Source organism: Geotrypetes seraphini, chromosome 11, assembly GCF_902459505.1.
Source record: "Geotrypetes seraphini chromosome 11, aGeoSer1.1, whole genome shotgun sequence".
In the NCBI taxonomy this organism is placed as follows: domain Eukaryota; kingdom Metazoa; phylum Chordata; class Amphibia; order Gymnophiona; family Dermophiidae; genus Geotrypetes; species Geotrypetes seraphini.
In genome coordinates, this window is record NC_047094.1 from 3,042,349 (window position 1) to 3,063,237 (window position 20,889).

The 20,889-nt window shown below is 43.6% G+C and overlaps 1 protein-coding gene across 1 annotated transcript in view; it reads right to left on the reverse strand.

The window, feature by feature from the left end:
- Window positions 1-3,499: 3,499 nt before the first annotated feature.
- Window positions 3,500-20,889, reverse strand: part of LCMT1 (leucine carboxyl methyltransferase 1) — a 98,633-nt gene continuing 81,243 nt past the window's right edge. The window contains exons 10-11 of the mRNA XM_033962989.1: window positions 3,853-3,950; window positions 3,500-3,725 (exon numbers count right to left, since the gene is read on the reverse strand). Of these exons, the coding sequence (XP_033818880.1) occupies window positions 3,703-3,725; window positions 3,853-3,950 (121 nt within the window). The 3' untranslated portion in view covers window positions 3,500-3,702. The remainder of the gene's footprint in view (window positions 3,726-3,852; window positions 3,951-20,889) is intronic.

Sequence of the window (20,889 nt, forward strand, 5' to 3'; positions counted from 1 at the left end):
ATCTTGAGCGCTGGAGGCATCTTAATATTTCCTGGCTGGGCAAAGTGAACACAGTAAAGATGGTGGTGCTGCCCAAACTGCTGTACCTTTTTTCAGCTTTGCCAGTCCCATTAACTAGAGACTTTTTCCTCCGGCTTGAACGGAAGGTCTTTGCATGTATTTGGCACTGTAAGACCCCACGGGTGGCTTGGGCAATGCTTTATCAACCCTGACGTTTGGGGGGTATGACAGTGCCCGTTTTCAATATTATTATCAAGCTGCACAACTCCGCTATCCCAATTGGAAATGGGATAGAGGTAAGTCTTGGGTACGCATGGAACAGGAGCTTTTGGGCAAAGCCCCGTTGTGGGTGATGCCCTGGCATTCGATATCCCTGATATTGCTTGAACTACTAACCCCATTCTGCGACATGTGCTTACTTTATGGATTTGGGTTCGTAAGCGGTGTTTTGAGGGGCACACATATTTTGGGTGCAGCCATTACTTATACACCAAATTTTGTTCCAGGGCAAGTTGATTCAGCCTTCTGATTATGGGGAAGGAAGGGCCTTAGGACTTTAGGTCAATTGTTGGATGATGGGAAACTTGTCCCCTTTGAGGTACTTATGGAGGAATATGGCCTATTACTCAGAGACCTATTTCACTATTGGCAGATTGAGAGTTTATCAGAAAAGTAGACATTTCTGATTTGACGTCATCTGAACAATTGTCTCTTGGGAGGGCTACGATAGGGGGTAGTGGTAGAGGTAGCATCATTAAGATCAATGCTGCACAATTGAAGTGTCTTCCTCCACTGGTAAAATACCGGCACCACTGGGAAGAGATTCTTGGCAAAAGGCATTCTGATAAATAGTGGGTAAAAATGTTTCATTCTCTCCTTCAGGTATCAATTGCAAGTAATATGGTAGAAAATGGCTAGATGTTCTATTGCTGGTATTTATGGTCATGGATCAGATGCCTGCTGGAGAGGATGTGGGGAGGTGGGCACATTTGAACATATCTGGTGGTATTGTATTAAGGCACAAGTGTATTGGGATGAAGTGATGTCTTTTATTGGGGAAGCGGGGGACAAGCCTGTACCTAAGACAATGGAGTGCTGACTCTTAAATGTGGGACCGGCTATGTTGCCTGGCCATTAGCGGAAATGGGGATGTCTGGTGCTTACAGCTGGCAGGCTTGTTTTAGCCTCTGCTTGGAAGCAGCCGGATCTGCCGGTCTTTCGACTGCTGCTAGCTAGGGTACAATATGTACAACAAATGGCTAAGCTGATGGCATTGGAGGAATCAGATGCAGCATTATGTTAAGATTTGGGGGGCCTATGAGAAGTGGCACAGCTCTCACACTTACCCCTGCTCTTGTCACTTCAGCTTCTCCAGGTGGGTGGTTCTTGTAGGCCTTGCACACATCCTTCCATTGGGGGGGGAGGGAAGAGGCGGTACAGTTGGATATGTTGTAATTTGCTTGTGCTAAAGAACACAGGTGCATTATAGTTGGTTGTACTATTCTTTGCTGCAGCGTGACTAGTTTCTTGTTGATAGTAATGTAAAATGTTTAACTGTCTTAATAAAACTTTTTGAAAATTTAAAAAAAATTAAAAAGAAAGGAGAAAGTCATCACTCCTCACATCCAGTAACTTTAAAGTTTGTCCTGTTTCTTTGAATTTGTGGGCTGGAATGCAGGCAGTCTGACCTCTTGACTGATGTGAAAAGTTGACACTACCTTCAGCCCAAAGGAAGAAACTATGTAGAGAGAAAGCCCAGGTGAATGGCTCTCTGCATGAAAGTGCCTGCAACTCCGAGACTGGCCTTGCCGAGGTGATCTCCACTACAAAGACCAGGGCTGTGGAGTCTGTCGAGGAGTCGGAGGAAATTTCGGGTACCTGGAGTCGGAGTCAGAAGTACAAAAAACTGAGGAGTCGGAGTCGGAACATTTATCTACCGACTCCATTTTTGAACTTGGCATACCAATCACGAGCGATTCTTTCAGCTATAGCACCCACTATATACACAGCACAAATGTTGCGAGCAGCTTCTGCGGCCTTAGAACCTTGATTAAAAGCAAAAAGAAGGTGGTGTCGAAAATGCTCATTTCTCTCAACTTGACATTCCATTTTAACGATCTGAAAATTAACCAGTGCTGTGGAGTCAGAGTAAATTTCGGGTACCTGGAGTTGAAGTCTGAAGTACAAAAAACTGAGGAGTCGGAACATTTATCTACCGACTCCACAGCCCTGACAAAGACTGTCTGATCCAGCAGACACACATCTTGTAAAGGCTCATATGGAGCCTTACTGAGACCCTGCAACATGACAGAAAAGGTTGTTTTACTGGAGGATACAGCCATATCTAGAAGAGAAGCCAAAGAACCCTTGTCAATTTGGCTATGAAACACAAAAGATCGGCTACCTATACCTTTGAGTCCAGCCTGCAGAAATGCTAGCACTACCGAAATCAGAGCCCTGAAGGTTTTCACATTGTCCTTAGCACACCAAATTTGCTTTAGTGTATGCCGAGACTGTCACTGGCTTCTTAGCTCTAAGGAGAGAAGCAATAACCACCTCTGAATATCCCTTCCGGGCTAAAACTGTACACTCAAGAGCCATGGCATAAGGCCAAAGTGTTCTGGATATTCCATGTGTACTGGACCCTGTGACCTTTGTCTTTCTGCAGACTGTGTTCTGTCATGCCAGGTTTGCCATCACTTTGTATAAAATATGTTTTATTATGTTATGTAAACTTGTAACCCATTCTGAGCTCTTCTGGGGGATGGGATATAAAACCAAATAAAACTACATCCGCCTACCAAGACCATCACAGCCAATTCGGAGCTACCAGAATTACCAATCCCAGATGGTGAACCCGGGGGAAACACAGAGCAGCTCTTTCTCTGACCATGTTACACTAAAGCTTCTGGACTCAGAAGCTTGCTTTCTTGTTCACTGCTGAAGCTATAAGATCAACCATTGGTTATTCCCAATGCTACACAATGACCACTTCCTTGGCTGTCGGCTTGTACATTCTCCACCCTGCTACATGAGCCGCAGCGATTGCTAGCAGATGGCTCTCCACCCAATGAACGATTGGGCACTTCTGGTGCTTCCCTGCTAGTTGACATACGGCATGCTGTGGCAGTGTCTGAGAACACCTGATGGCTCTTTGTGCCAATTTTAGATCAGAAAGACACCTTCTACTTTGCTTGCAGAAGGGGGGGGAAAAACAACCTTGAAAAGATGCAGCACATTCCACGGAGGAAGAAAAAAAAGGTGTACGATTCCTTCTGCAACAGCTCGCCATTGGGGAACATTAACCCACTAGTTAGGGCTTGTTTGCCCTGTGCAACAGAAGCTTTCCCTGACCATTGTATCATCGTGCAAATGCTGTAAGCGCTTCAGATCTGTTTTTTCAATTTTACACTTTACTGGAAGTGTGATGATATTGTAATAACTTAGGAACACTGTATATGACCTGGTACCTTTCTGTGGCACTTTATAAAGCAAGCAGTTCTCAGTCAGCAAAGATTTATTTAACACAATGTGACAAATTCAGGCATTAGCAACAGTTGGCAGATGTTTCTGTAATTCTTTTTTATATTACCAATGATGAGGACAGATTGGAAATACCGTAAGTAGTCCATTCAAAAGATGTAGAAATGAAAGTCTTTTGTGCAATATTCAGCATCAGGAGTTCCTCAAATTGACAAAAGATTAAAATGAGATCTCTGCCAGACCTAGAAAAAAAATGTTAATAGTAAAGAGGTTCAGAAGTATACTAAAGATTCCCAGAAGGATTGCAAAGACAAGACAGGCTCAGCCCACACCCACCTGCACACTATTACACTTATCGTAAAAAATTACCCAGGTTCTGGCCATCCTTTGTGGCCCAGCTGATGCAGTAGTGGAGCAGTAACTGTTCCAGGAGCTCCTTTTCATCCAAAAACTCCAACTTCTCTATTCTGTGAGAAGGAGAAAAACAAGGAAAAATGTCTTATCCCCAAAATATATAGTGGCTAAAGCTTAAGTGTGAGCATGAGAGACAGACAGAGAGAGAGACAGACACAGAATAAACCTCAAAGACTTTCATGCCCCAAAATGCACTTATCAGCTTAGGAGACAAAGGCCAGGATAATCTGTCCACCGTTCGCACTACACTGGGAATTCTGTATCTTTTAGGACAAGAGGGAGATGTAACCTTCCAACTTCCCAAGTCCTGGAGAATTCACCTGCTTATAACCTGACCAAAACATTCAATCTAAGAGACAGTAGATCTGTCCAAACGGCGGTGGGCTTGTGTCTGTGTGACATTTGTGTTTTTCCAAGCAAGCAATACATTCTGTTGGTTATCATGCACAAGCTCTCACTTGATGGGCTTTTCATCGGTCCCATGACTGCACACAAGCGAGATAAATGGAACACATGGCAGAGGCGGTTGCCAGCTTGTGAATAATATCAGGATAAAGGAAGATCACCTCAATAGAGCCTCTGCTCTTTTTTGGCTGGGAAAATGCCATCTGTTAGTGTTTATTTTGATCAAGGTAATCTGTTACGACGGGGGAAAGGTTATTTGAAAATTAGGTAATGAATTACTTTTAAAAGGTGCCTACAATACTGATGACACACTTAACAAGTAATCCATTGAGGATTTACCTATCAAAAGTTATACTAGAGCCAGGTAAGAATAGTCATGAATGCCAGTACAATGTCACCCTAAGCCTACTTTCTCTCAAGGCACTATACATGGCCACTGCCCCCTCCCTCAACTTCTGTGTACCGGGGAAAAGAACCTGACTTGGGAGACTTTACATTCAAACAAAAATGTATTCGGCCAAAGAAACTAATTCTTTTCAGCCAAGTGACCGCACTTAAATGATTAGACCAATTCATCTTCCAGAAGCCTTTTGGCTCAAAGACCAACCTAAATTTAAGCCCGGGCGTAAAATTCCCAGTCAATTTTCTTTTCAGCATAAGTTTGTGCAAACTATTCTGTAAACCATTTTTCCTTCAATACATTCAATTCCTGTGCAAAAAGGACAGACTATTTCAAAGAATTCACTTTACTTCAAGAAAAAAAAGCAGGTCCTTAACGGCACAGGCTTTCCTTCTTTGATATGAAAATGAAGAGCTCCGGTGCTTTGCTTTCCTCTTCCCAGGCCCCAAACACCAGCCTCTGTGGACATGAGCAACGCATATCGCCTTCCTTTGGGCCATATCGTCCTCTTCCCATCATCTCACACACATATTGTTGGATGAAGCTAAACAAATTTGATCTTTCCAAATCCCAACTGCCTTACATCATTTTCTGCCGCTAAGAGCTCACAAACTAAGCAGCCGACGCAATGGAGGACAAAATGCAACTTGTGTGAGCATCAGTGGGGAAAAAATCTGGGTTCTGTGGTTTACAGACCAAATTTAAAAGATTAAAGTAAGAGATCTATATTTCTCTCTCTATACACTGTACACCCCCTCCCTCTCCACACAAGGTGTATTTATTTATTTATTCATAGAAACATAGAAATAGACGGCAGATAAGGGCCAAGGCCCATCCAGTCTGCCCACCCTAATGTCCCTCCCCTACCATTGCCCTGTAAATAGATCCCTCCTCTTCCTTTGCCCTGTGAATAGATCCCACGTGACTATCCCATCTGGCCTTAAAATCAGGCACGCTGCTGGCCTCGATCACATGTAGTGGAAGACTATTCCAGCGATCAACCACCCTTTCTGTGAAAAAGAATTTCCTGGTGTCAGCTCGTAGTTTCCCTCCCCTAATTTTCCACGGATGCCCTCTTGTTGTCGTGGGACCCTCGAAAAGGAAGATATCTTCCTCCGTCTCTATGCGGCCCGAGAGATACTTGAACGTCTCGATCATGTCCCCCCTCTCTCTGCGCTCCTCGAGTGAGTATAGCTGCAATTTGTTTAGCCGTTCCTCGTATGGGAGATCCTTGAGTCCCGAGACCATCCGGGTGGCCATTCTCTGAACCGACTCCAGTCTCAGCACATCCTTGCGATAATGCGCTCTCCAGAATTGCACACAGTATTCCAGGTGGGGCCTCACCATGGATCTATACAATGGCATAATGACTTCCGGCTTTCGGCTGATGAAACCCCTGCGTATGCAACCTATTACTTGTCTTGCTTTGGATGAAGCTTGCTCCACTTGATTGGCAGCCTTCATGTCCTCACTGACGATCACCTCTAGATCACGTTCTGCTTCAGTTCTTGTTAGGATCTCGCCATTTAGGGTGTAAGTCTTACATGGATTTTGGCTGCCCAGGTGCATAACTTTGCATTTTTTGGCATTGAAGCTGAGTTGCCAGGACCTAGACCAGCGCTCCAGTAGGAGTAGGTCGTGCATCATGTTGTCGGGCATTGAAACATCATCTATTGTGCATTTGCCCACTACATTACTTAGTTTGGCGTCATCGGCGAATAATGTTATTTTACCCCGAAGCCCTTCTGCCAAGTCCCTTATAAAGATGTTGAATAGGATTGGGCCCAAGACCGAGCCCTGTGGCACTCCACTGATCACCTCCGTCATTTCAGAGGGTGTGCCGTTCACCACCACCCTTTGAAGCCTACCTCCAAGCCAGTTCCCAACCCATTTCGTCAATGTGTCACCTAATCCTATAGAACTCATCTTGCTCAGCAACCTGTGGTGTGGTACGCTATCGAATGCTTTGCTAAAGTCCAGGTACACGATGTCCAGGGACTCCCCAATATCTAGCTTCCCCGTCACCCAGTCAAAGAAGCTGATCAGGTTGGATTGGCACGATCTCCCTTTTGTAAATCCATGTTGACGGGGATCCCGTAGATTCTCCTCATCCAGGATCTTATCCAATTGGTGTTTTATTAGAGTTTCCATTAGTTTGCTTATTATCGATGTTAGACTCACTGGTCTGTAATTTGCTGTCTCCATCTTGGAGCCTTTCTTGTGGAGTGGAATGACGTTAGCCATCCTCCAGTCCGACGGGACGCTGCCTTTCCTAAGGGAGAGGTTGAAGAGCTTGGACAGTGGCTCCGCCAGGACATCACACAGCTCCCTTAGCACCCTGGGGTGTAGGTTGTCAGGTCCCATTGCCTTGTTAACCTTGAGCCTTGATAGCTCACTGTAGACACTGCTGGGCGTAAACTCGAAATTACTAAACGGGTCAACTGAGTCAACCCTTGTCTGTAGCTGAGGGCCAAGCCCCGGCGCTTCTCGGGTGAATACTGAGCTGAAGTATTCATTTAATAGTTGGGCTTTTTCCGAATCCTTTTCCACATAGTCTCCGTCTGGTTTCCTAAGACGTACAATCCCGCCTGAGTTTTTACTTCTGTCACTGATATACCTAAAGAAGGATTTATCTCCCTTCTTGATGTTTTTTGCCAGAGACTCCTCCATGTGAAACAGCCTCCCTGACTGCCGTTTTGACGGCTTTTGATTTGGTCAAGTATTCTGCTCTAGAGACCTGTTTCCCTGATTGTTTGTAAGAGATGAATGCTTTTTTCTTCTCCTTGATAAGGGCCGAGATCTCCGCAGTGAACCACTTTGGCTTATTGTTCCTTCGCCGTTTACTTACTAATTTAACATAGCGGTTTGTCGCTTCCTGTATGGTGGTTTTCAAAGTCGACCACATTTCTTCCACGCTATCGGTTTCTGCTTGTCCTTGTAGCGCCTGGTGAACGAAGTCTCCCATTTCTTTGAAGTTTGTGTCCTTGAATTTGAGGACCTTGGTCAGTGTGGTAGATTTAGTGAAACCTTTCCTAAGATTGAACCATACCATGTTGTGGTCACTGGAGGCCAATGTGTCGCCCACCGAGACCTCTGTGACACTTTCTCCATTGGTAAGTAATAGGTCCAGTATTGCCTGATCCCTTGTTGGGTCCAACACCAGTTGCTTGAGACCAGCTCCCTTCATAGAGTTTAATAGCCTCCTGCTGCTGCCGGAAGCAGAGGTAAGTTTATCCCAATCCACATCAGCCATGTTGAAGTCACCTAACACTACTGTGTCCCCACGCAAGGTGATATTTTCTATATCACTGATTATTTCCATATCCAGGTCATCATGTTGTCTTGGGGGGTCTGTAAATTACACCAAGATACAAGCATTTGTCCTTCCCTCTGGCTAAATTAACCCAAAGGGATTCCCCAGTGTACTGGACATCTGAGATTCTTGTGACCATAATGTCATCTTTAGTATATAATGCTACACCTCCCCCTATTCTGCCCTCCCTGTCCCGGCGAAGCAAGTTGTAACCCGGTAAGACCATGTCCCACCCGTGGGAGTCTGTGAGCCAGGTCTCAGATATTGCCACCACATCCAGGTCGGCATTCCTTATTTCCGTTTCTAATTCCAGGATCTTGTTTCCCAAACTGTGTGCGTTGACGTACATAGCCCTCCATGTTGTATTTTTGTTACGTCTCAGTGGGGATGTTCCTGCTTGAGCTACTTGAACACCTTTAGCATTGTTTGTATTCTCCCTAGACTCATAACTACAATGTGTACTCCCCTTGGACCCAGAATTACAATGTGTGCTCCCTCTAGACTCAAAATTACAATGTGACCCATAATTGTCATATGAACATACCCCCCAATTCAAAAGTTTTCATACTCGCCCCTGACCCAGAATTACGGTGACTACTTTCTTCAGCCCCAAAAAAGTATTGGCAGTTTAGTTCGCCAGGTATGTTGTATGTGCCTGTACCCTCCCCCGACTTACCTAGTTTAAAGCCCTGTGAAGTAGGCGGGCTAGACGGTGTCCAAGGACATTTATCCAATTTTCTCTCAGAATTTATTCAGGTACTCAAACATTCTTCTCTCACAATCTATCTAGTGTTCTTGGGGCAGTGACTTGCTCAGGGTCAGAAGGAGCAGCTTGGGTTTGAACCCACAACCTCAGGGTGCTGAGGCTGTAGCTCCAACCATGGTGCCACACTGCTCCTTAACCATTGTACTTATACCCTCCACAGACAAAGTGCTGCCAGTCAGTTCATATTCAAGAGGAAAAATGTACTGAGTCCTATTAACCCCAGAAGGCAATGGAAAGTAGAGAGGAGATACGGCCCAAGTCACCTGGGGGGGGGGGGGGGGGCAAGACTCCTGCCGCATCCAGGTCTTTCACCACTGAAAAAAGTGGCATTTTGAGATGATTCCCTCCCCCAAAACCACAGCATGTGTGCACTTCCAAAAATCAATCACAGAACACATGGTCAAGAACTACTCAGCAGCGATAGCACACAGGAAAACATTGCTCCTAGCCACCCTCAGGATGCCTACCCCCTACACCCAGTGGTTAATGTTCCAGACAGTGGGGGTGAGAACGGCAACAGAGCAGCCCTGGCCAGCCCTCCAAGGCTAGCAAAAAGAATGAAGGTGGAACTTGAGGGACATAAGAATGGTAGAGAAAAATGGAAAAGAGTTGGGGATCCCTTTTGGGATACACCTTAACACCCACGGAGTCTCTTGCTCCTTCCCTTACCACTCAACTCTCCTGCCAGTGTTAGGCTGCATCCAAGTTCAGAGGGCATGAGCCCTGAAGATCAGCACAAACAGCATGTATAGGCTTAGTTATTTCCACATCAGCACCCTTAAAGGAACTCTGCCCTACCGCAGGAACCCTAACACCAGGATATTTTTCTGACTTTTGGCAAGCAGGAGGGAGGATGTGGCTGGGATGCAAAGGGTAAGGGAGATGTAGATCGGAGCCCATGCTGCTGGGTGGCTTCTTCCTGTGTCTGCCTAAACTAAACTAAAACTTAGCTTTATATACCGGGACATCAACCAGAGGAAGCTCGACTCGGTTAACAATAATTTAAAAAAAAAAAAAAAAAAAAGAAGATATACGGAAAGAATACAAGAATTACAAGAGGATAAATTTTCAAAGTGTTTAGCGAATAAAAAAGTTTTTAAAGATTTACAGAAGAATAGGAAATAGTAATAATCAGTTTATATATCGCAAGGCTGTAAAGTTCTTTTTTTTTCAGTTCAATACTTTTTATTAAGTTTTAAGAGAAAAAAAAAAAATACAAAAGTACAAAAATGGAAAATACAGTCCAAGTAGAAATCCAAATCCAAACCCAAGTACAAGACACAGCCAACACATCTAAGTATCATCATCGAACATAGCACCAAGTCAAGTACATTTTATAGTAAACCAATCAACATTATAGAAAAAACAGAGAGTCTGAGATGTCTATAAATGAAAACGAGAGGCAAAGGAAAGGAAAAGAGAAAGGGTGAGAACAAAGTGAAAAGGGAAAGAAAGCAGAGGGGCAGAAGAAGAAGAAGAAGACAGGAGTGTCTATGAGGTCGAGCGAACATAGGAATCTAAATATTTCCAGGGTGAATTGCATGGCAATAAGTTCATGGAAAGTCGAGCTATGTTTCTTTTTTCATATGCATATGATTCGAATTTATAATACATGCTTAAAGAGTTCCACCAGAAGGTATAATCTAATAGCGAAGAGGTCTTCCAATTTTTCAAGATGTGCATAAGGGCAGTCACAAACATAGTATCAATAAGTTTAGGAGGACAGTTTGAAAGAGCAAAGCATGGATGTTGAGATCGAAGAATTATAATGTCCAAAGAGATTTCAGTCGAACAGTCAGCAATGTGTTTTATGGTATCCCAGATGCGAGTCCAGAAGGAGTGAACTGGAGTACAGTGGAAAAGCATATGGTCAAGAGTTCCGGATTCTTTCGCACAGTTCCAACATATCGAGTCTTGTTTAAGGTTAGCTTTCCACATTCGAAAGGGAGTCCATACAGCATTCCACATAATGAAGAACATTGATTGGGAAACTCTGGCTGATAATAGAGGACGATTTGTCGATGACCAAAATAGGTCCCAGTCAATATCAGGGAGCGGTGTTGTCAGCATGGAGTCCCAGTGTTTCATTGAATGAGAGGAGAAGGTAAAGGAGTTGTCTCTTAGGATGCTATAAAATAACGATATTGCTTTACCTTTCGATACAGCCAATGTGGACCAGTGGCGTATAGTGTGAATGGATGACCCAAAATCAAACCGAAGAGACAGAGAAGATATCGCTCCAGTAAGGGAGAGCCATTGAGAATATGTAGAAGGAGGCAACGAATGGGTAGAGCAGAGAGTTTCAAAGGGAACAGGAGTAGTTAGAGTCATCAATTGATGGGGAAACCACAACCCAGCCCGCTGCCATCTTCTCCATGAAAAAGACTTTCCTTTTTTTTGGAGTTTGGGATTATTCCAAATGGACATGAATGGACTATCTTTAATTGAAATTTCTGCAATCTCATCTAATAAGTGAAGAGCATGCTGCGTTGCACTCAGCAGGGGATACTTCCTCAATTGTCTAGGAACAGGGATAGTTGCCAAACAAGAAATGTGCAAAGGTGTACATATAAAGTGTTCCATCTGGAACCAGGCTGGAGGATCCTGGGGGTATGAATCAGTGATCCAATAAGCTCCATATTTGGCCATAGATGCAATATAGTAAAAATAAAAATCTGGCAAATTTAGACCACCATGAACCTTAGAAGCTTTCAATTTAGCGAGAGCAATACGAGGCTTTTTTTTGTTCCAAACAAATTCAGATAATTTCTTATCCAGCCAATGAAAAAATGTTTTTCTGCACAAAGATGGGAGCATTGAAAGGGTATAATTTAATTGAGGGGCAAGAGTCATTTTAATAGAAGCAATCCTGCCCCACCAAGACAGATATAATGGAGACCATCGAGCTGTTGTGTTTAAGACTAAGTTTTTAATTTTAGACAAATTTAGATCTTGAGCATGAATTGGATCTTTATGAATTAAAATACCTAGGTACTTCACAGCCCCACGAGCCCATGGAAAAGGGAATTGAGTGAGATCTGAGGGAGAAATATGATCATTAAGAGGAAAAATTTCTGATTTCTCCCAATTGACTGAGTATCCAGATATGAGGGAGTACTGAGAGACGATGTTAACGAGAGCAGGAAGGGAGTCAGCAGGGTCACGAATAAAGAGAAGGACATCATCAGCATATGCCGCTAACTTGATGTGACGAGTAGAAGTGGAAATACCTTTAATTTTGGGGCATTGACGAATGGCAGAAAGGAGAGGTTCCAGAGCCAGATTAAACAATAAAGGTGAAAGTGGGCAGCCTTGACGAGTACCTCTGTGAAGGGAGAACTTGTTAGAAAGAGAGTTATTAATTAAAATGCGGGCTGTGGGTTGACGGTACAAGGTTTCAATCCACTCCGTGAAAAATGGACCAAAATTATACCATTTCAGGATTCGAAAAAGAAATGGCCATTCCACGCGATCGAAGGCCTTTTCAGCGTCAATGGCCAGGCCAACTACAGGATCTGGAAGAGTTTTAGCATGAGCATTGATATGATGAAAGAGGCGTAGATTGTCACCTATGTATCTTTGTTTAATAAATCCTACTTGATCATTGTGGATTAGAGAAGGGATAGCTTTATTTAATCTCAGTGAGAGAAGTTTTGCCATAATCTTATAGTCTAGATTAAGGAGAGAGATGGGGCGAAAATTTTTAACCAGAGTGGGGTCTCTATCAGGCTTGGGAATGACGACAATAGTAGCATCAGTAAAATTAAATTGCTTATCCGGAGTGGAGTGAAGAAATTCGTAGTATTTATGAAGGTGGGGGGCCAAGAGAGTTCGGAATTGTTTAAAAAACTCATTAGTGAAGCCATCAGGGCCTGGGGCTTTACCATTGGGTAGGGACGAGATTGCAGTTTCTATCTCAGATATAGTTATAGGAGAGTGAAGCTCCGATTTTACAGAATCTGATAAAGACGGGTGAACCAGAGAAGCAAGAAAGGAATCTATCTCAGAGTCAGAGGCAGAATGTTCGGATTTGTATAAGTTAGCATAGAATTGTTCAAATTGAGAAGAAATCAAAGATCTAGTCTTGACCAACTGCCCCAGTGGATCCTGAATAGCTGTTATGTGCAGACGTTTAGATTTATTTTTAAGATATCTGGCTAAAGGACGACCCATAAGGTTGTCTCCCATGTAATGACCTGAGGTTGAGATAAAAATATCTCGCCTAGCTGTGCACGAAACCAGAGTATTGTATTCATATTTAAGGGTTTGGATGCGTTGTTGTATACACGGGTCATGTAAATGGGCAGACATATGTTGTAACAATAGTGTTTTGATAGAAGATTCTAAGTCTTTCTCTTTTTACATGGACTGTTTCTTTTTCCAGGAGGCGAATTTAATCAATTCACCTCTAATTGAAGCTTTGTAAGCCTCCCAGACAATGGAAGGGCAGACCTCAGGATCTTTTGAATTTATTTCAAAGAATTCAGTAGTAAAGGATTGGATTTTTTCAGCTATTTCAGTGTCTAAGAGTAAAGTATTATTTAGTCTCCAAGAGGAGGATTTTTTGTGAGGAGCTGAGATGAGTAGATGTAGAGAAACGGCCGCATGATATGTAAGTGAGATCGGATGGATAATGGTATTCGTGAGGTCATGAGATAGAGGAAGAAATCAGGAAAAAATCTATTCTGGTATATGTGTTGTGTGGAGTCAAAAAATGAGAGTACTCCCTACCTTTTGGATTGAACAGCCGCCATGGATCAACAAGTGAGAAGGTGTCTTTGAGGGCATGTAAGGCTGTGAAGGACCTGGATTTAGAAGGTTTACAAGATGATGATCTATCAATATAAATGTCTTGAACCTGATTGAAGTCGCCTCCTAATATCAAGGAACATGAACCAAAGTCTATTAATGCTATCTGAAGGTCTTGAAAAAATTCTGGGTGATCCAAAACTGGAGCATATATATTAAGGAACACAAAATCCATCGAGTGCAACGCAGCATGCACCAAGCACCATCTACCTTCAGTATCTGTCTTGGAGGAATGAATGACAGGAGAGAGTTTATCATTAAATAGTATTGATACCCCATTTTTTTTCCGGTGAGTAGCAGGAGAATATAAGTGAGTGGAATATCCCTTTAGTTGGAATTTCGAAGCGGCAGCTGGAGGGAGATGAGTCTCCTGTAAAAAAAATCACATCAGGGTGTTTGTTGGAAACATAATTAGCTATCTTTTTCCTCTTAATAGGATGATTCAAACCATTCACATTAAAAGAAAAAACACGCAGGTCAGTCATAAGCCTTATTAATTAGCACTGTAATATAGCAGATGCTACCCATGTTCGTACATAACAGATATTCAAGATGTTACATGAAAAAGACACTCCTGTCAGAAAGCAGAGGGGAGAAAAAAAGGGAAAAAGAGGAAAAAGAAAAGAAAGAGCTATGGATGTCATCACGCAATGGAGTCATAAAAGACCTCATTACTGTGCGTGGAGTAATGCAGTTCAAGGGTGCTCTTGTGAGCACAGAGGTATAACACGGATGAAACAACTAACAAACCCACACCCATATTATATTAACAACCAAATATCTGTGTGCCTGTCAGAAAAACAATTGAGTACATTTACTTCAACCTGGGGAGAAAAGCAGAAGAAACAGCTTCAATCAGCATCACCCATCATTTTAGCGCATTTTTAAAGAATCAAGAAAGGCAGCTAGTTCATCTGGATCCGTATATGATGTAGTATGATTGTTGTAGGTTACTTTCATCCTGGCAGGGTACATAAGACCATATTTGGCACCTATGTCTTTGAGCTCTTGGCGATGAGACAGAAAAGCTTTCCTCTTCAGTGCTGTAGATTTAGCCAAATCTGGAACAATGAAGAATTTTCTGCCTTGATGAAGCAGCTGAGGTTTAGCTTTTGCAGCTGTAAGGATCTGAAGAGCTGTTGAAATCTAAGCAGCTTGGCTACTATGGGTCTAGGAGTAGTAGCATGTGCAGAGAGATGGGAAGGCACGCAGTGAGCACGTTCTATTTCTAATGGAGGAGAGAAAGTTAGTCCCAGTGTTTTAGGCAGGAAATCAGAGAGAAAGGATATCATATCAGAGCTCTCTGTTGATTCCTGTAGTCCAATGATCCTCAGATTAGACCGTCTGCTGCGGTTGGAAAGATCCTCAATATCTCTTTGCAGGTTATTGATCAATTTATCATGTTTCTGTACCAGCGCCTGGGTGGATTGTAGATCCGATGTTTTTTCTTCCAGGGCATCAAGGCGGTGGCGCGCGTCGATGAACTGCGAGTTAAGCGCCTCTATTTCTCCTCTAAGGAGTTTCGTCTCCTCGACCTGCTCCTGCACTATTGATCGGACCGATCGTATTTCCTTAAGGAGCAGGTCGAATGAGGCCTCGTCTCCCTTAAGCGCCATTTTTTCCGGCGTGCTTGGGTCTGGCTTGGGCCTCTTACCGCTGAGTGGCGCGGGTGCGATAGGCTCTGCCTTTGCCGGCTTCGGAGGCGACATGATCAGCGCTGGATGAGATGCAATGTCGGCGGTAACGGCGGTTTTTAATATTTTTTCCCCAAAAGGCACTTTATGTTTAAAGTCGGGTATGGCGTGGGAGAGCTATTACAGCATGCGTGCAACCTCCGTGGTAGTCAGGCTCTGCCCCCAAGGCTGTAAAGTTCTATGCGGTTTACAATAGTAAAAAAAAACAAAACAAAAAATAAAAGAAGTTGAATAGAACTAAAAAAGTTAAGCCAATAATTAGACACACTAAAATGATCAAAATAGTGCATAATAAAGTTTTTACGAATTAGCTGCCTAAATACTTCGAAAATACATGTTTTTCAATGTCTCCTAAATTCCCCATAAGTGTCAGGAAGCAAAAGCAATTGTTCTAAATCCTGACCCCATAACGCTGCTTGATAAGAAAAAAGATTTTGAAGTTTACATCCTCTAACAGGTGGAAAAACAAAATTCAGATGCGAGTTTCTCTTATGTCTGTTGGTTGCAAAAGAGAAAAGCTCAATTATATATTTGGAAGCTAAACCAAACAAAGCCTTAAAACAGAAGCAACCAAACTTCACCCACGCCTCCATTGGCAGCCAATTCAGTACTCGATAGGAGAGTGTTACGTGATCATATTTCTTCAACTGACTGCCGCATTTTGTACTATTCGCAAATGTTGCATATTCTTCTGGAAAATTGCCAAATAGACAATATTGCAGTAATCAAGCTGACAGTATAAGAGACTGTACCAAAACTCTAAATGATGAAACATCAAAATATGTCCTAACGGATCAAAGCTTCCGAAGAGTAAAGAAACCCTTTCTGACCAAAGAGTCAAGCCCTGATCCAGTATTATTCCTAAAACCTTAATGGTAGATTGAATAACTATCTCAGTTTCTGTATAGCATCCTTTAGGTCTAAGTCCCTCCATGTCCTCTTCCCCTCCTTTTCCCCTTCCTCTTTGATCTGTTGCCTTGAGCCTGTATAGGTTTGAGCAACTCACAAATGGAGGATTAGATTAGAATAGGATAGCTGAATTTATTTATACGCAATGATGTTTTAATCTCAAACGGACGCAGTAATGCTACAAAAAACTTTGGTTTTTTCTGAGTTAAGCTTCAGTCTAAATTCAGTCATCCATTGCTCCATTAGACCTAATACTTCTGTTGCTTTAGGAATAACTTCAGAAAGAGAACTAGCAAATGGAATAATGATCGTAAAATCATCTGCATAACTAAACAGCTTTATCCCCAGCTGGGAAAATTGCACACCTAATGATGACATATAAATGTTAAAGAGTAATGGGGACAATGGTGAACCTTGCGGAACGCCAGATGAATTATTCAAAATACCTGAAAGATCATTATTGAAACGAACTTGATAGGTGCTAGGGCTTCTCAAAGTTAAAGGGAGTTTGTGCCATAATTGAGAAAATTTGAAAGCTAAAGAAAGGCTGAAGTTCTTGACTCGTAATTCCTTTTCTAGGTGGAAGAGAGAGTTTGAATTGTTGAGTACCTCTAGCACAGGAAAATCTAGAAATGTTCCACAGCAGAGGGACAAGGAGTGAAAAGACCATGTAAGATTTTGAAGGTAATGCATGCACATTTAAATTGAATCCTGAGATAAACCGGGAGGGAGCTAACAGGAGAGGAGTCACATGCTCAAATTTGCTTTTTCCAAAAATCAACTTCACAGCGGTACTCTGAATCAACTGTAATCTTTGGAGACAAATCTTTACAACACCAAGATAAATAGCATTACAATATTCTAGCCAAGATAGTATAATAGATTGAACCAAGACAGAGAAATGGCGTTGATGGAAAAGAGATCTAACCTTACTCAGCATTTCTTGATCCTTAAAAGGTAAGAGAGGAATCGACAAGGATTCCCAAAATCTTAAGAGAAGAAATCAATCTGCAGGGAAGCCCCAGAATCCAAGTTTGGGCTGCATTTAACTTCATCTGGACTGACATAGCCTAAGCTTGAAGTTTAGAGATACTGTGGTTTATTTTAAAAACTAAATTGGTTATATCCGATTCAATCTCAGTCAAAATAAAAATATCATCCTCATAGGTGAAAAGCGTTTCCCAAGCTGACAACTTATAAGAATTCAGAGTAGTCATATATAGATTAAATAGGATTGGGGAAAGCGGAGAGCCCTGGGGAACTCCACAAGAAGGCTGCCAAGAATCCAAAGCTATTTGCTTTTCCTGCAAAATGTCCATCTGCATGAATCCTTTTCGGACCGCAGCCTTCGGCCCAGTGAAACCGGGGATCCAGGAGGAGGTGTGCACAAGGGCTTTGCTCATGGTGCAGCTCTTGTGCACATGAGCAAGGCAGGTTCTGAAAAATAACTTCCCAATGTTCACTGATAGTGTGCATATGATTTGCATGCCATTAGTGCTGAGTATTAGGAAGTTATTTTTTGCATTGTTCCTACAGTATTCTCCTGCGTTGGTTACTGAAACATGCCCAGTCCGGTTAGTAGCCATACAACCCCAGTGTAAGGGAAATAAGTGCTGTAATCATTATATAAGACGCAAGAGTTGGAGACCATTTGTCAGAGGTAGAGGGGGTGAGGGGGATAATTGGGCAGAACAGAAGTGGGATTGAGGGTATGTGATTGCTTCTTATGCCCTGCAGTCAGTGAGAAAAAGCTGTAAGTGCTGGAGATAGGGGTGGGATTGAGAGCAAAAATAACCAGGAGAGGGCTGGCTGAATTCTCAGTGTGAGATTCAGCAAGTTTCACTTCCATATTCTCTCGCTGATGTATGTAAAAAGCCTCTCAGATCCAGAAGTTTTGGGGGGTTTTTTTGACTATGTATTTTGCAACTTCTGTGGTCCATCTACCAAATAGCACAGTTACTTACCGTAACAGGTGTTATCCAGGGACAGCAGGCAGATATTCTTGACTGATGGGTGACGGCACCGACGGAGCCCCGGTACGGACAATTTTAGAGTGATTGCACTCTAAGAACTTTTTAGAAAGTTCTAGCTCGGCCGCACCGCGCACGCGCGAGTGCCTTCCCGCCCGACAGAGGCGCGCGGTCCCTCAGTTAGTATAAGCCAGCTAAGAAGCCAACCCGGGGAGGTGGGTGGGACGCAAGAATATCTGCCTGCTGTCCCTGGATAACACCTGTTACGGTAAGTAACTGTGCTTTATCCCAGGACAAGCAGGCAGCATATTCTTGACTGATGGGTGACCTCTAAGCTAACAAAAAGAGGGATGGAGGGAAGGTTGGCCATTAAGAAAACAAATTTTGTAAAACAGATTGGCCGAAGTGACCATCCCTTCTGGAGAATGCATCCAGACAATAATGAGATGTAAAAGTGTGAACTGAGGACCAAGTAGCAGCTTTGCAGATTTCCTCAATAGGAGTGGAACGGAGGAAAGCTACAGATGCTGCCATTGCTCTGACTCTATGGGCCGTGACAGAACCTTCCAGTGTCAGTCCGGTCTGAGCATAACAGAATGAGATGCACGCTGCTAGCCAATTAGACAACGTACGTTTAGAAACAGGACGTCCCAATTTATTCGGATCAAAGGATAGAAAGAGTTGGGGAACTGATCTGTGGGGTTTCGTACGCTCCAGATAGTAAGCAAGAGCCCTTTTACAATCCAAAGTATGCAGAGCTTGTTCCCCAGAATGAGAATGAGGTTTTGGAAAGAAAACCGGTAGAACAATGGATTGGTTGAGATGAAATTCAGAAACAACCTTGGGGAGAAACTTTGGATGTGTACGCAGAACCACCTTGTCATGATGAAAGACCGTAAAAGGTGGATCTGCAACCAGTGCATGAAGCTCACTGACTCTCCTGGCAGAGGTAAGAGCAATAAGGAAAAGTACCTTCCAAGTGAGAAATTTGAAAGGAGAAGTAGCTAAAGGTTCAAATGGAGGCTTCATTAAAGCTGAAAGAACCACATTGAGATCCCAGATAACCGGAGGGGCTTTAAGAGGTGGTTTCACATTGAAAAGCCCACGCATGAACCTGGACACCAGGGGATGAGCTGAAAGAAGTTTTCCATGGACTGGCTCATGAAAAGCTGCAATGGCACTGAGGTGGACCCTGATGGAAGAGGACTTCAGGCCAGAATCAGACAAAGAAAGAAGATAATCCAACAACGTCTCCACCGCTAGGGAAGTGGGATCAAGATGATGAAGAAGACACCAGGAAGAAAACCTCGTCCACTTTTGATGGTAACATTGCAGAGTGGCTGGTTTCCTGGAGGCATCCAGAATGGAACGAACGGGCTGAGATAAAAGAGTATCAGTCGAGTTCAGCCCGAGAGATACCAAGCCATCAGGTGTAGAGACTGGAGGTTGGGATGCAGAAGGGTTCCCTGCTGTTGCGTAAGCAGAGAAGGAAACAGAGGAAGAAGAAAAGGTTCCCTGGAACTGAGTTGAAGTAGAAGGGAGAACCAATGTTGCCTGGGCCACCTCGGAGCAATCAGAATCATGGTGGCTCGTTCCCTCTTGAGCTTGAACAAGGTTCTCAACATGAGAGGCAGAGGAGGGAAGGCGTACAGGAACTGATTCGACCAGTTGAGGAGAAAAGCATCTGCTGTTAGACGGTGTGGAGAGTAAAGTCTGGAGCAGAACAGGGGCAGCTGATGATTGTGAGGAGCTGCAAAGAGGTCTATCTGAGGAGTGCCCCATTGATCGAAGATAGACTGTAGAGTTACAGGATCGAGTGTCCACTCGTGAGGTTGGAGAATTCTGCTGAGTTTGTCCGCTAAGGAATTCTGTTTCCCCTGAATGTATATAGCTTTCAGGAAGAGATGGTGATCTATGGCCCAAGTCCAGATCTTCTGGGCTTCCTGGCATAAAAGGCGAGAGCCTGTCCCACCCTGTTTGTTGATGTAGTACATCGCAACTTGATTGTCTGTGCACAACAGAAGGACCTGAGGAAAGAGAAGGTGTTGGAAGGCCTTGAGGGCGTAAAACATCGCTCTGAGTTCCAGGAAATTGATTTGATGTTTCCTCTCCTGGGCTGACCAAAGACCTTGAGTCTGGAACTCGTTCAAGTGAGCTCCCCATGCATACAGAGAGGCGTCGGTGGTGATGACTAGTTGATGAGGAGGCTGATGGAACAGAAGACCTCTGGATAGATTTGAGGATACCAACCACCATTGCAGAGACTGACGAAGAGATGATGTCACAGATATGTGTCGTGAGCAAGGGTCCGACGCTTGGGACCACTGGGTCGCAAGGGTCCATTGAGGAGTGCGCAGGTGAAGACGGGCATGAGGTGTGACATGAACTGTGGATGCCATGTGTCCCAAGAGCACCATCATTTGCCTTGCTGAGATGGACGGCAGAGGAAGTACCTGGTGACATAGAGACTGAAGGGTCTGAAGACGATTGGATGGCAGGAAAGCTCTCATGAGGAGTGTATCTAGGATCGCTCCAATGAATTGAAGTCTCTGAGTGGGAATGATATGGGATTTGGGTAGATTGATCTCGAATCCCAGAAGTTGTAGAAACTGGATGGTTTGGTTGGTGGCCAGAAGGACCGCTTGGGCAGAAGTGTCTTTGATCAACCAATCGTCCAGGTAAGGAAATACATGCAGGTGGTGAGAGCGTAGAAAAGCCGCCACCAC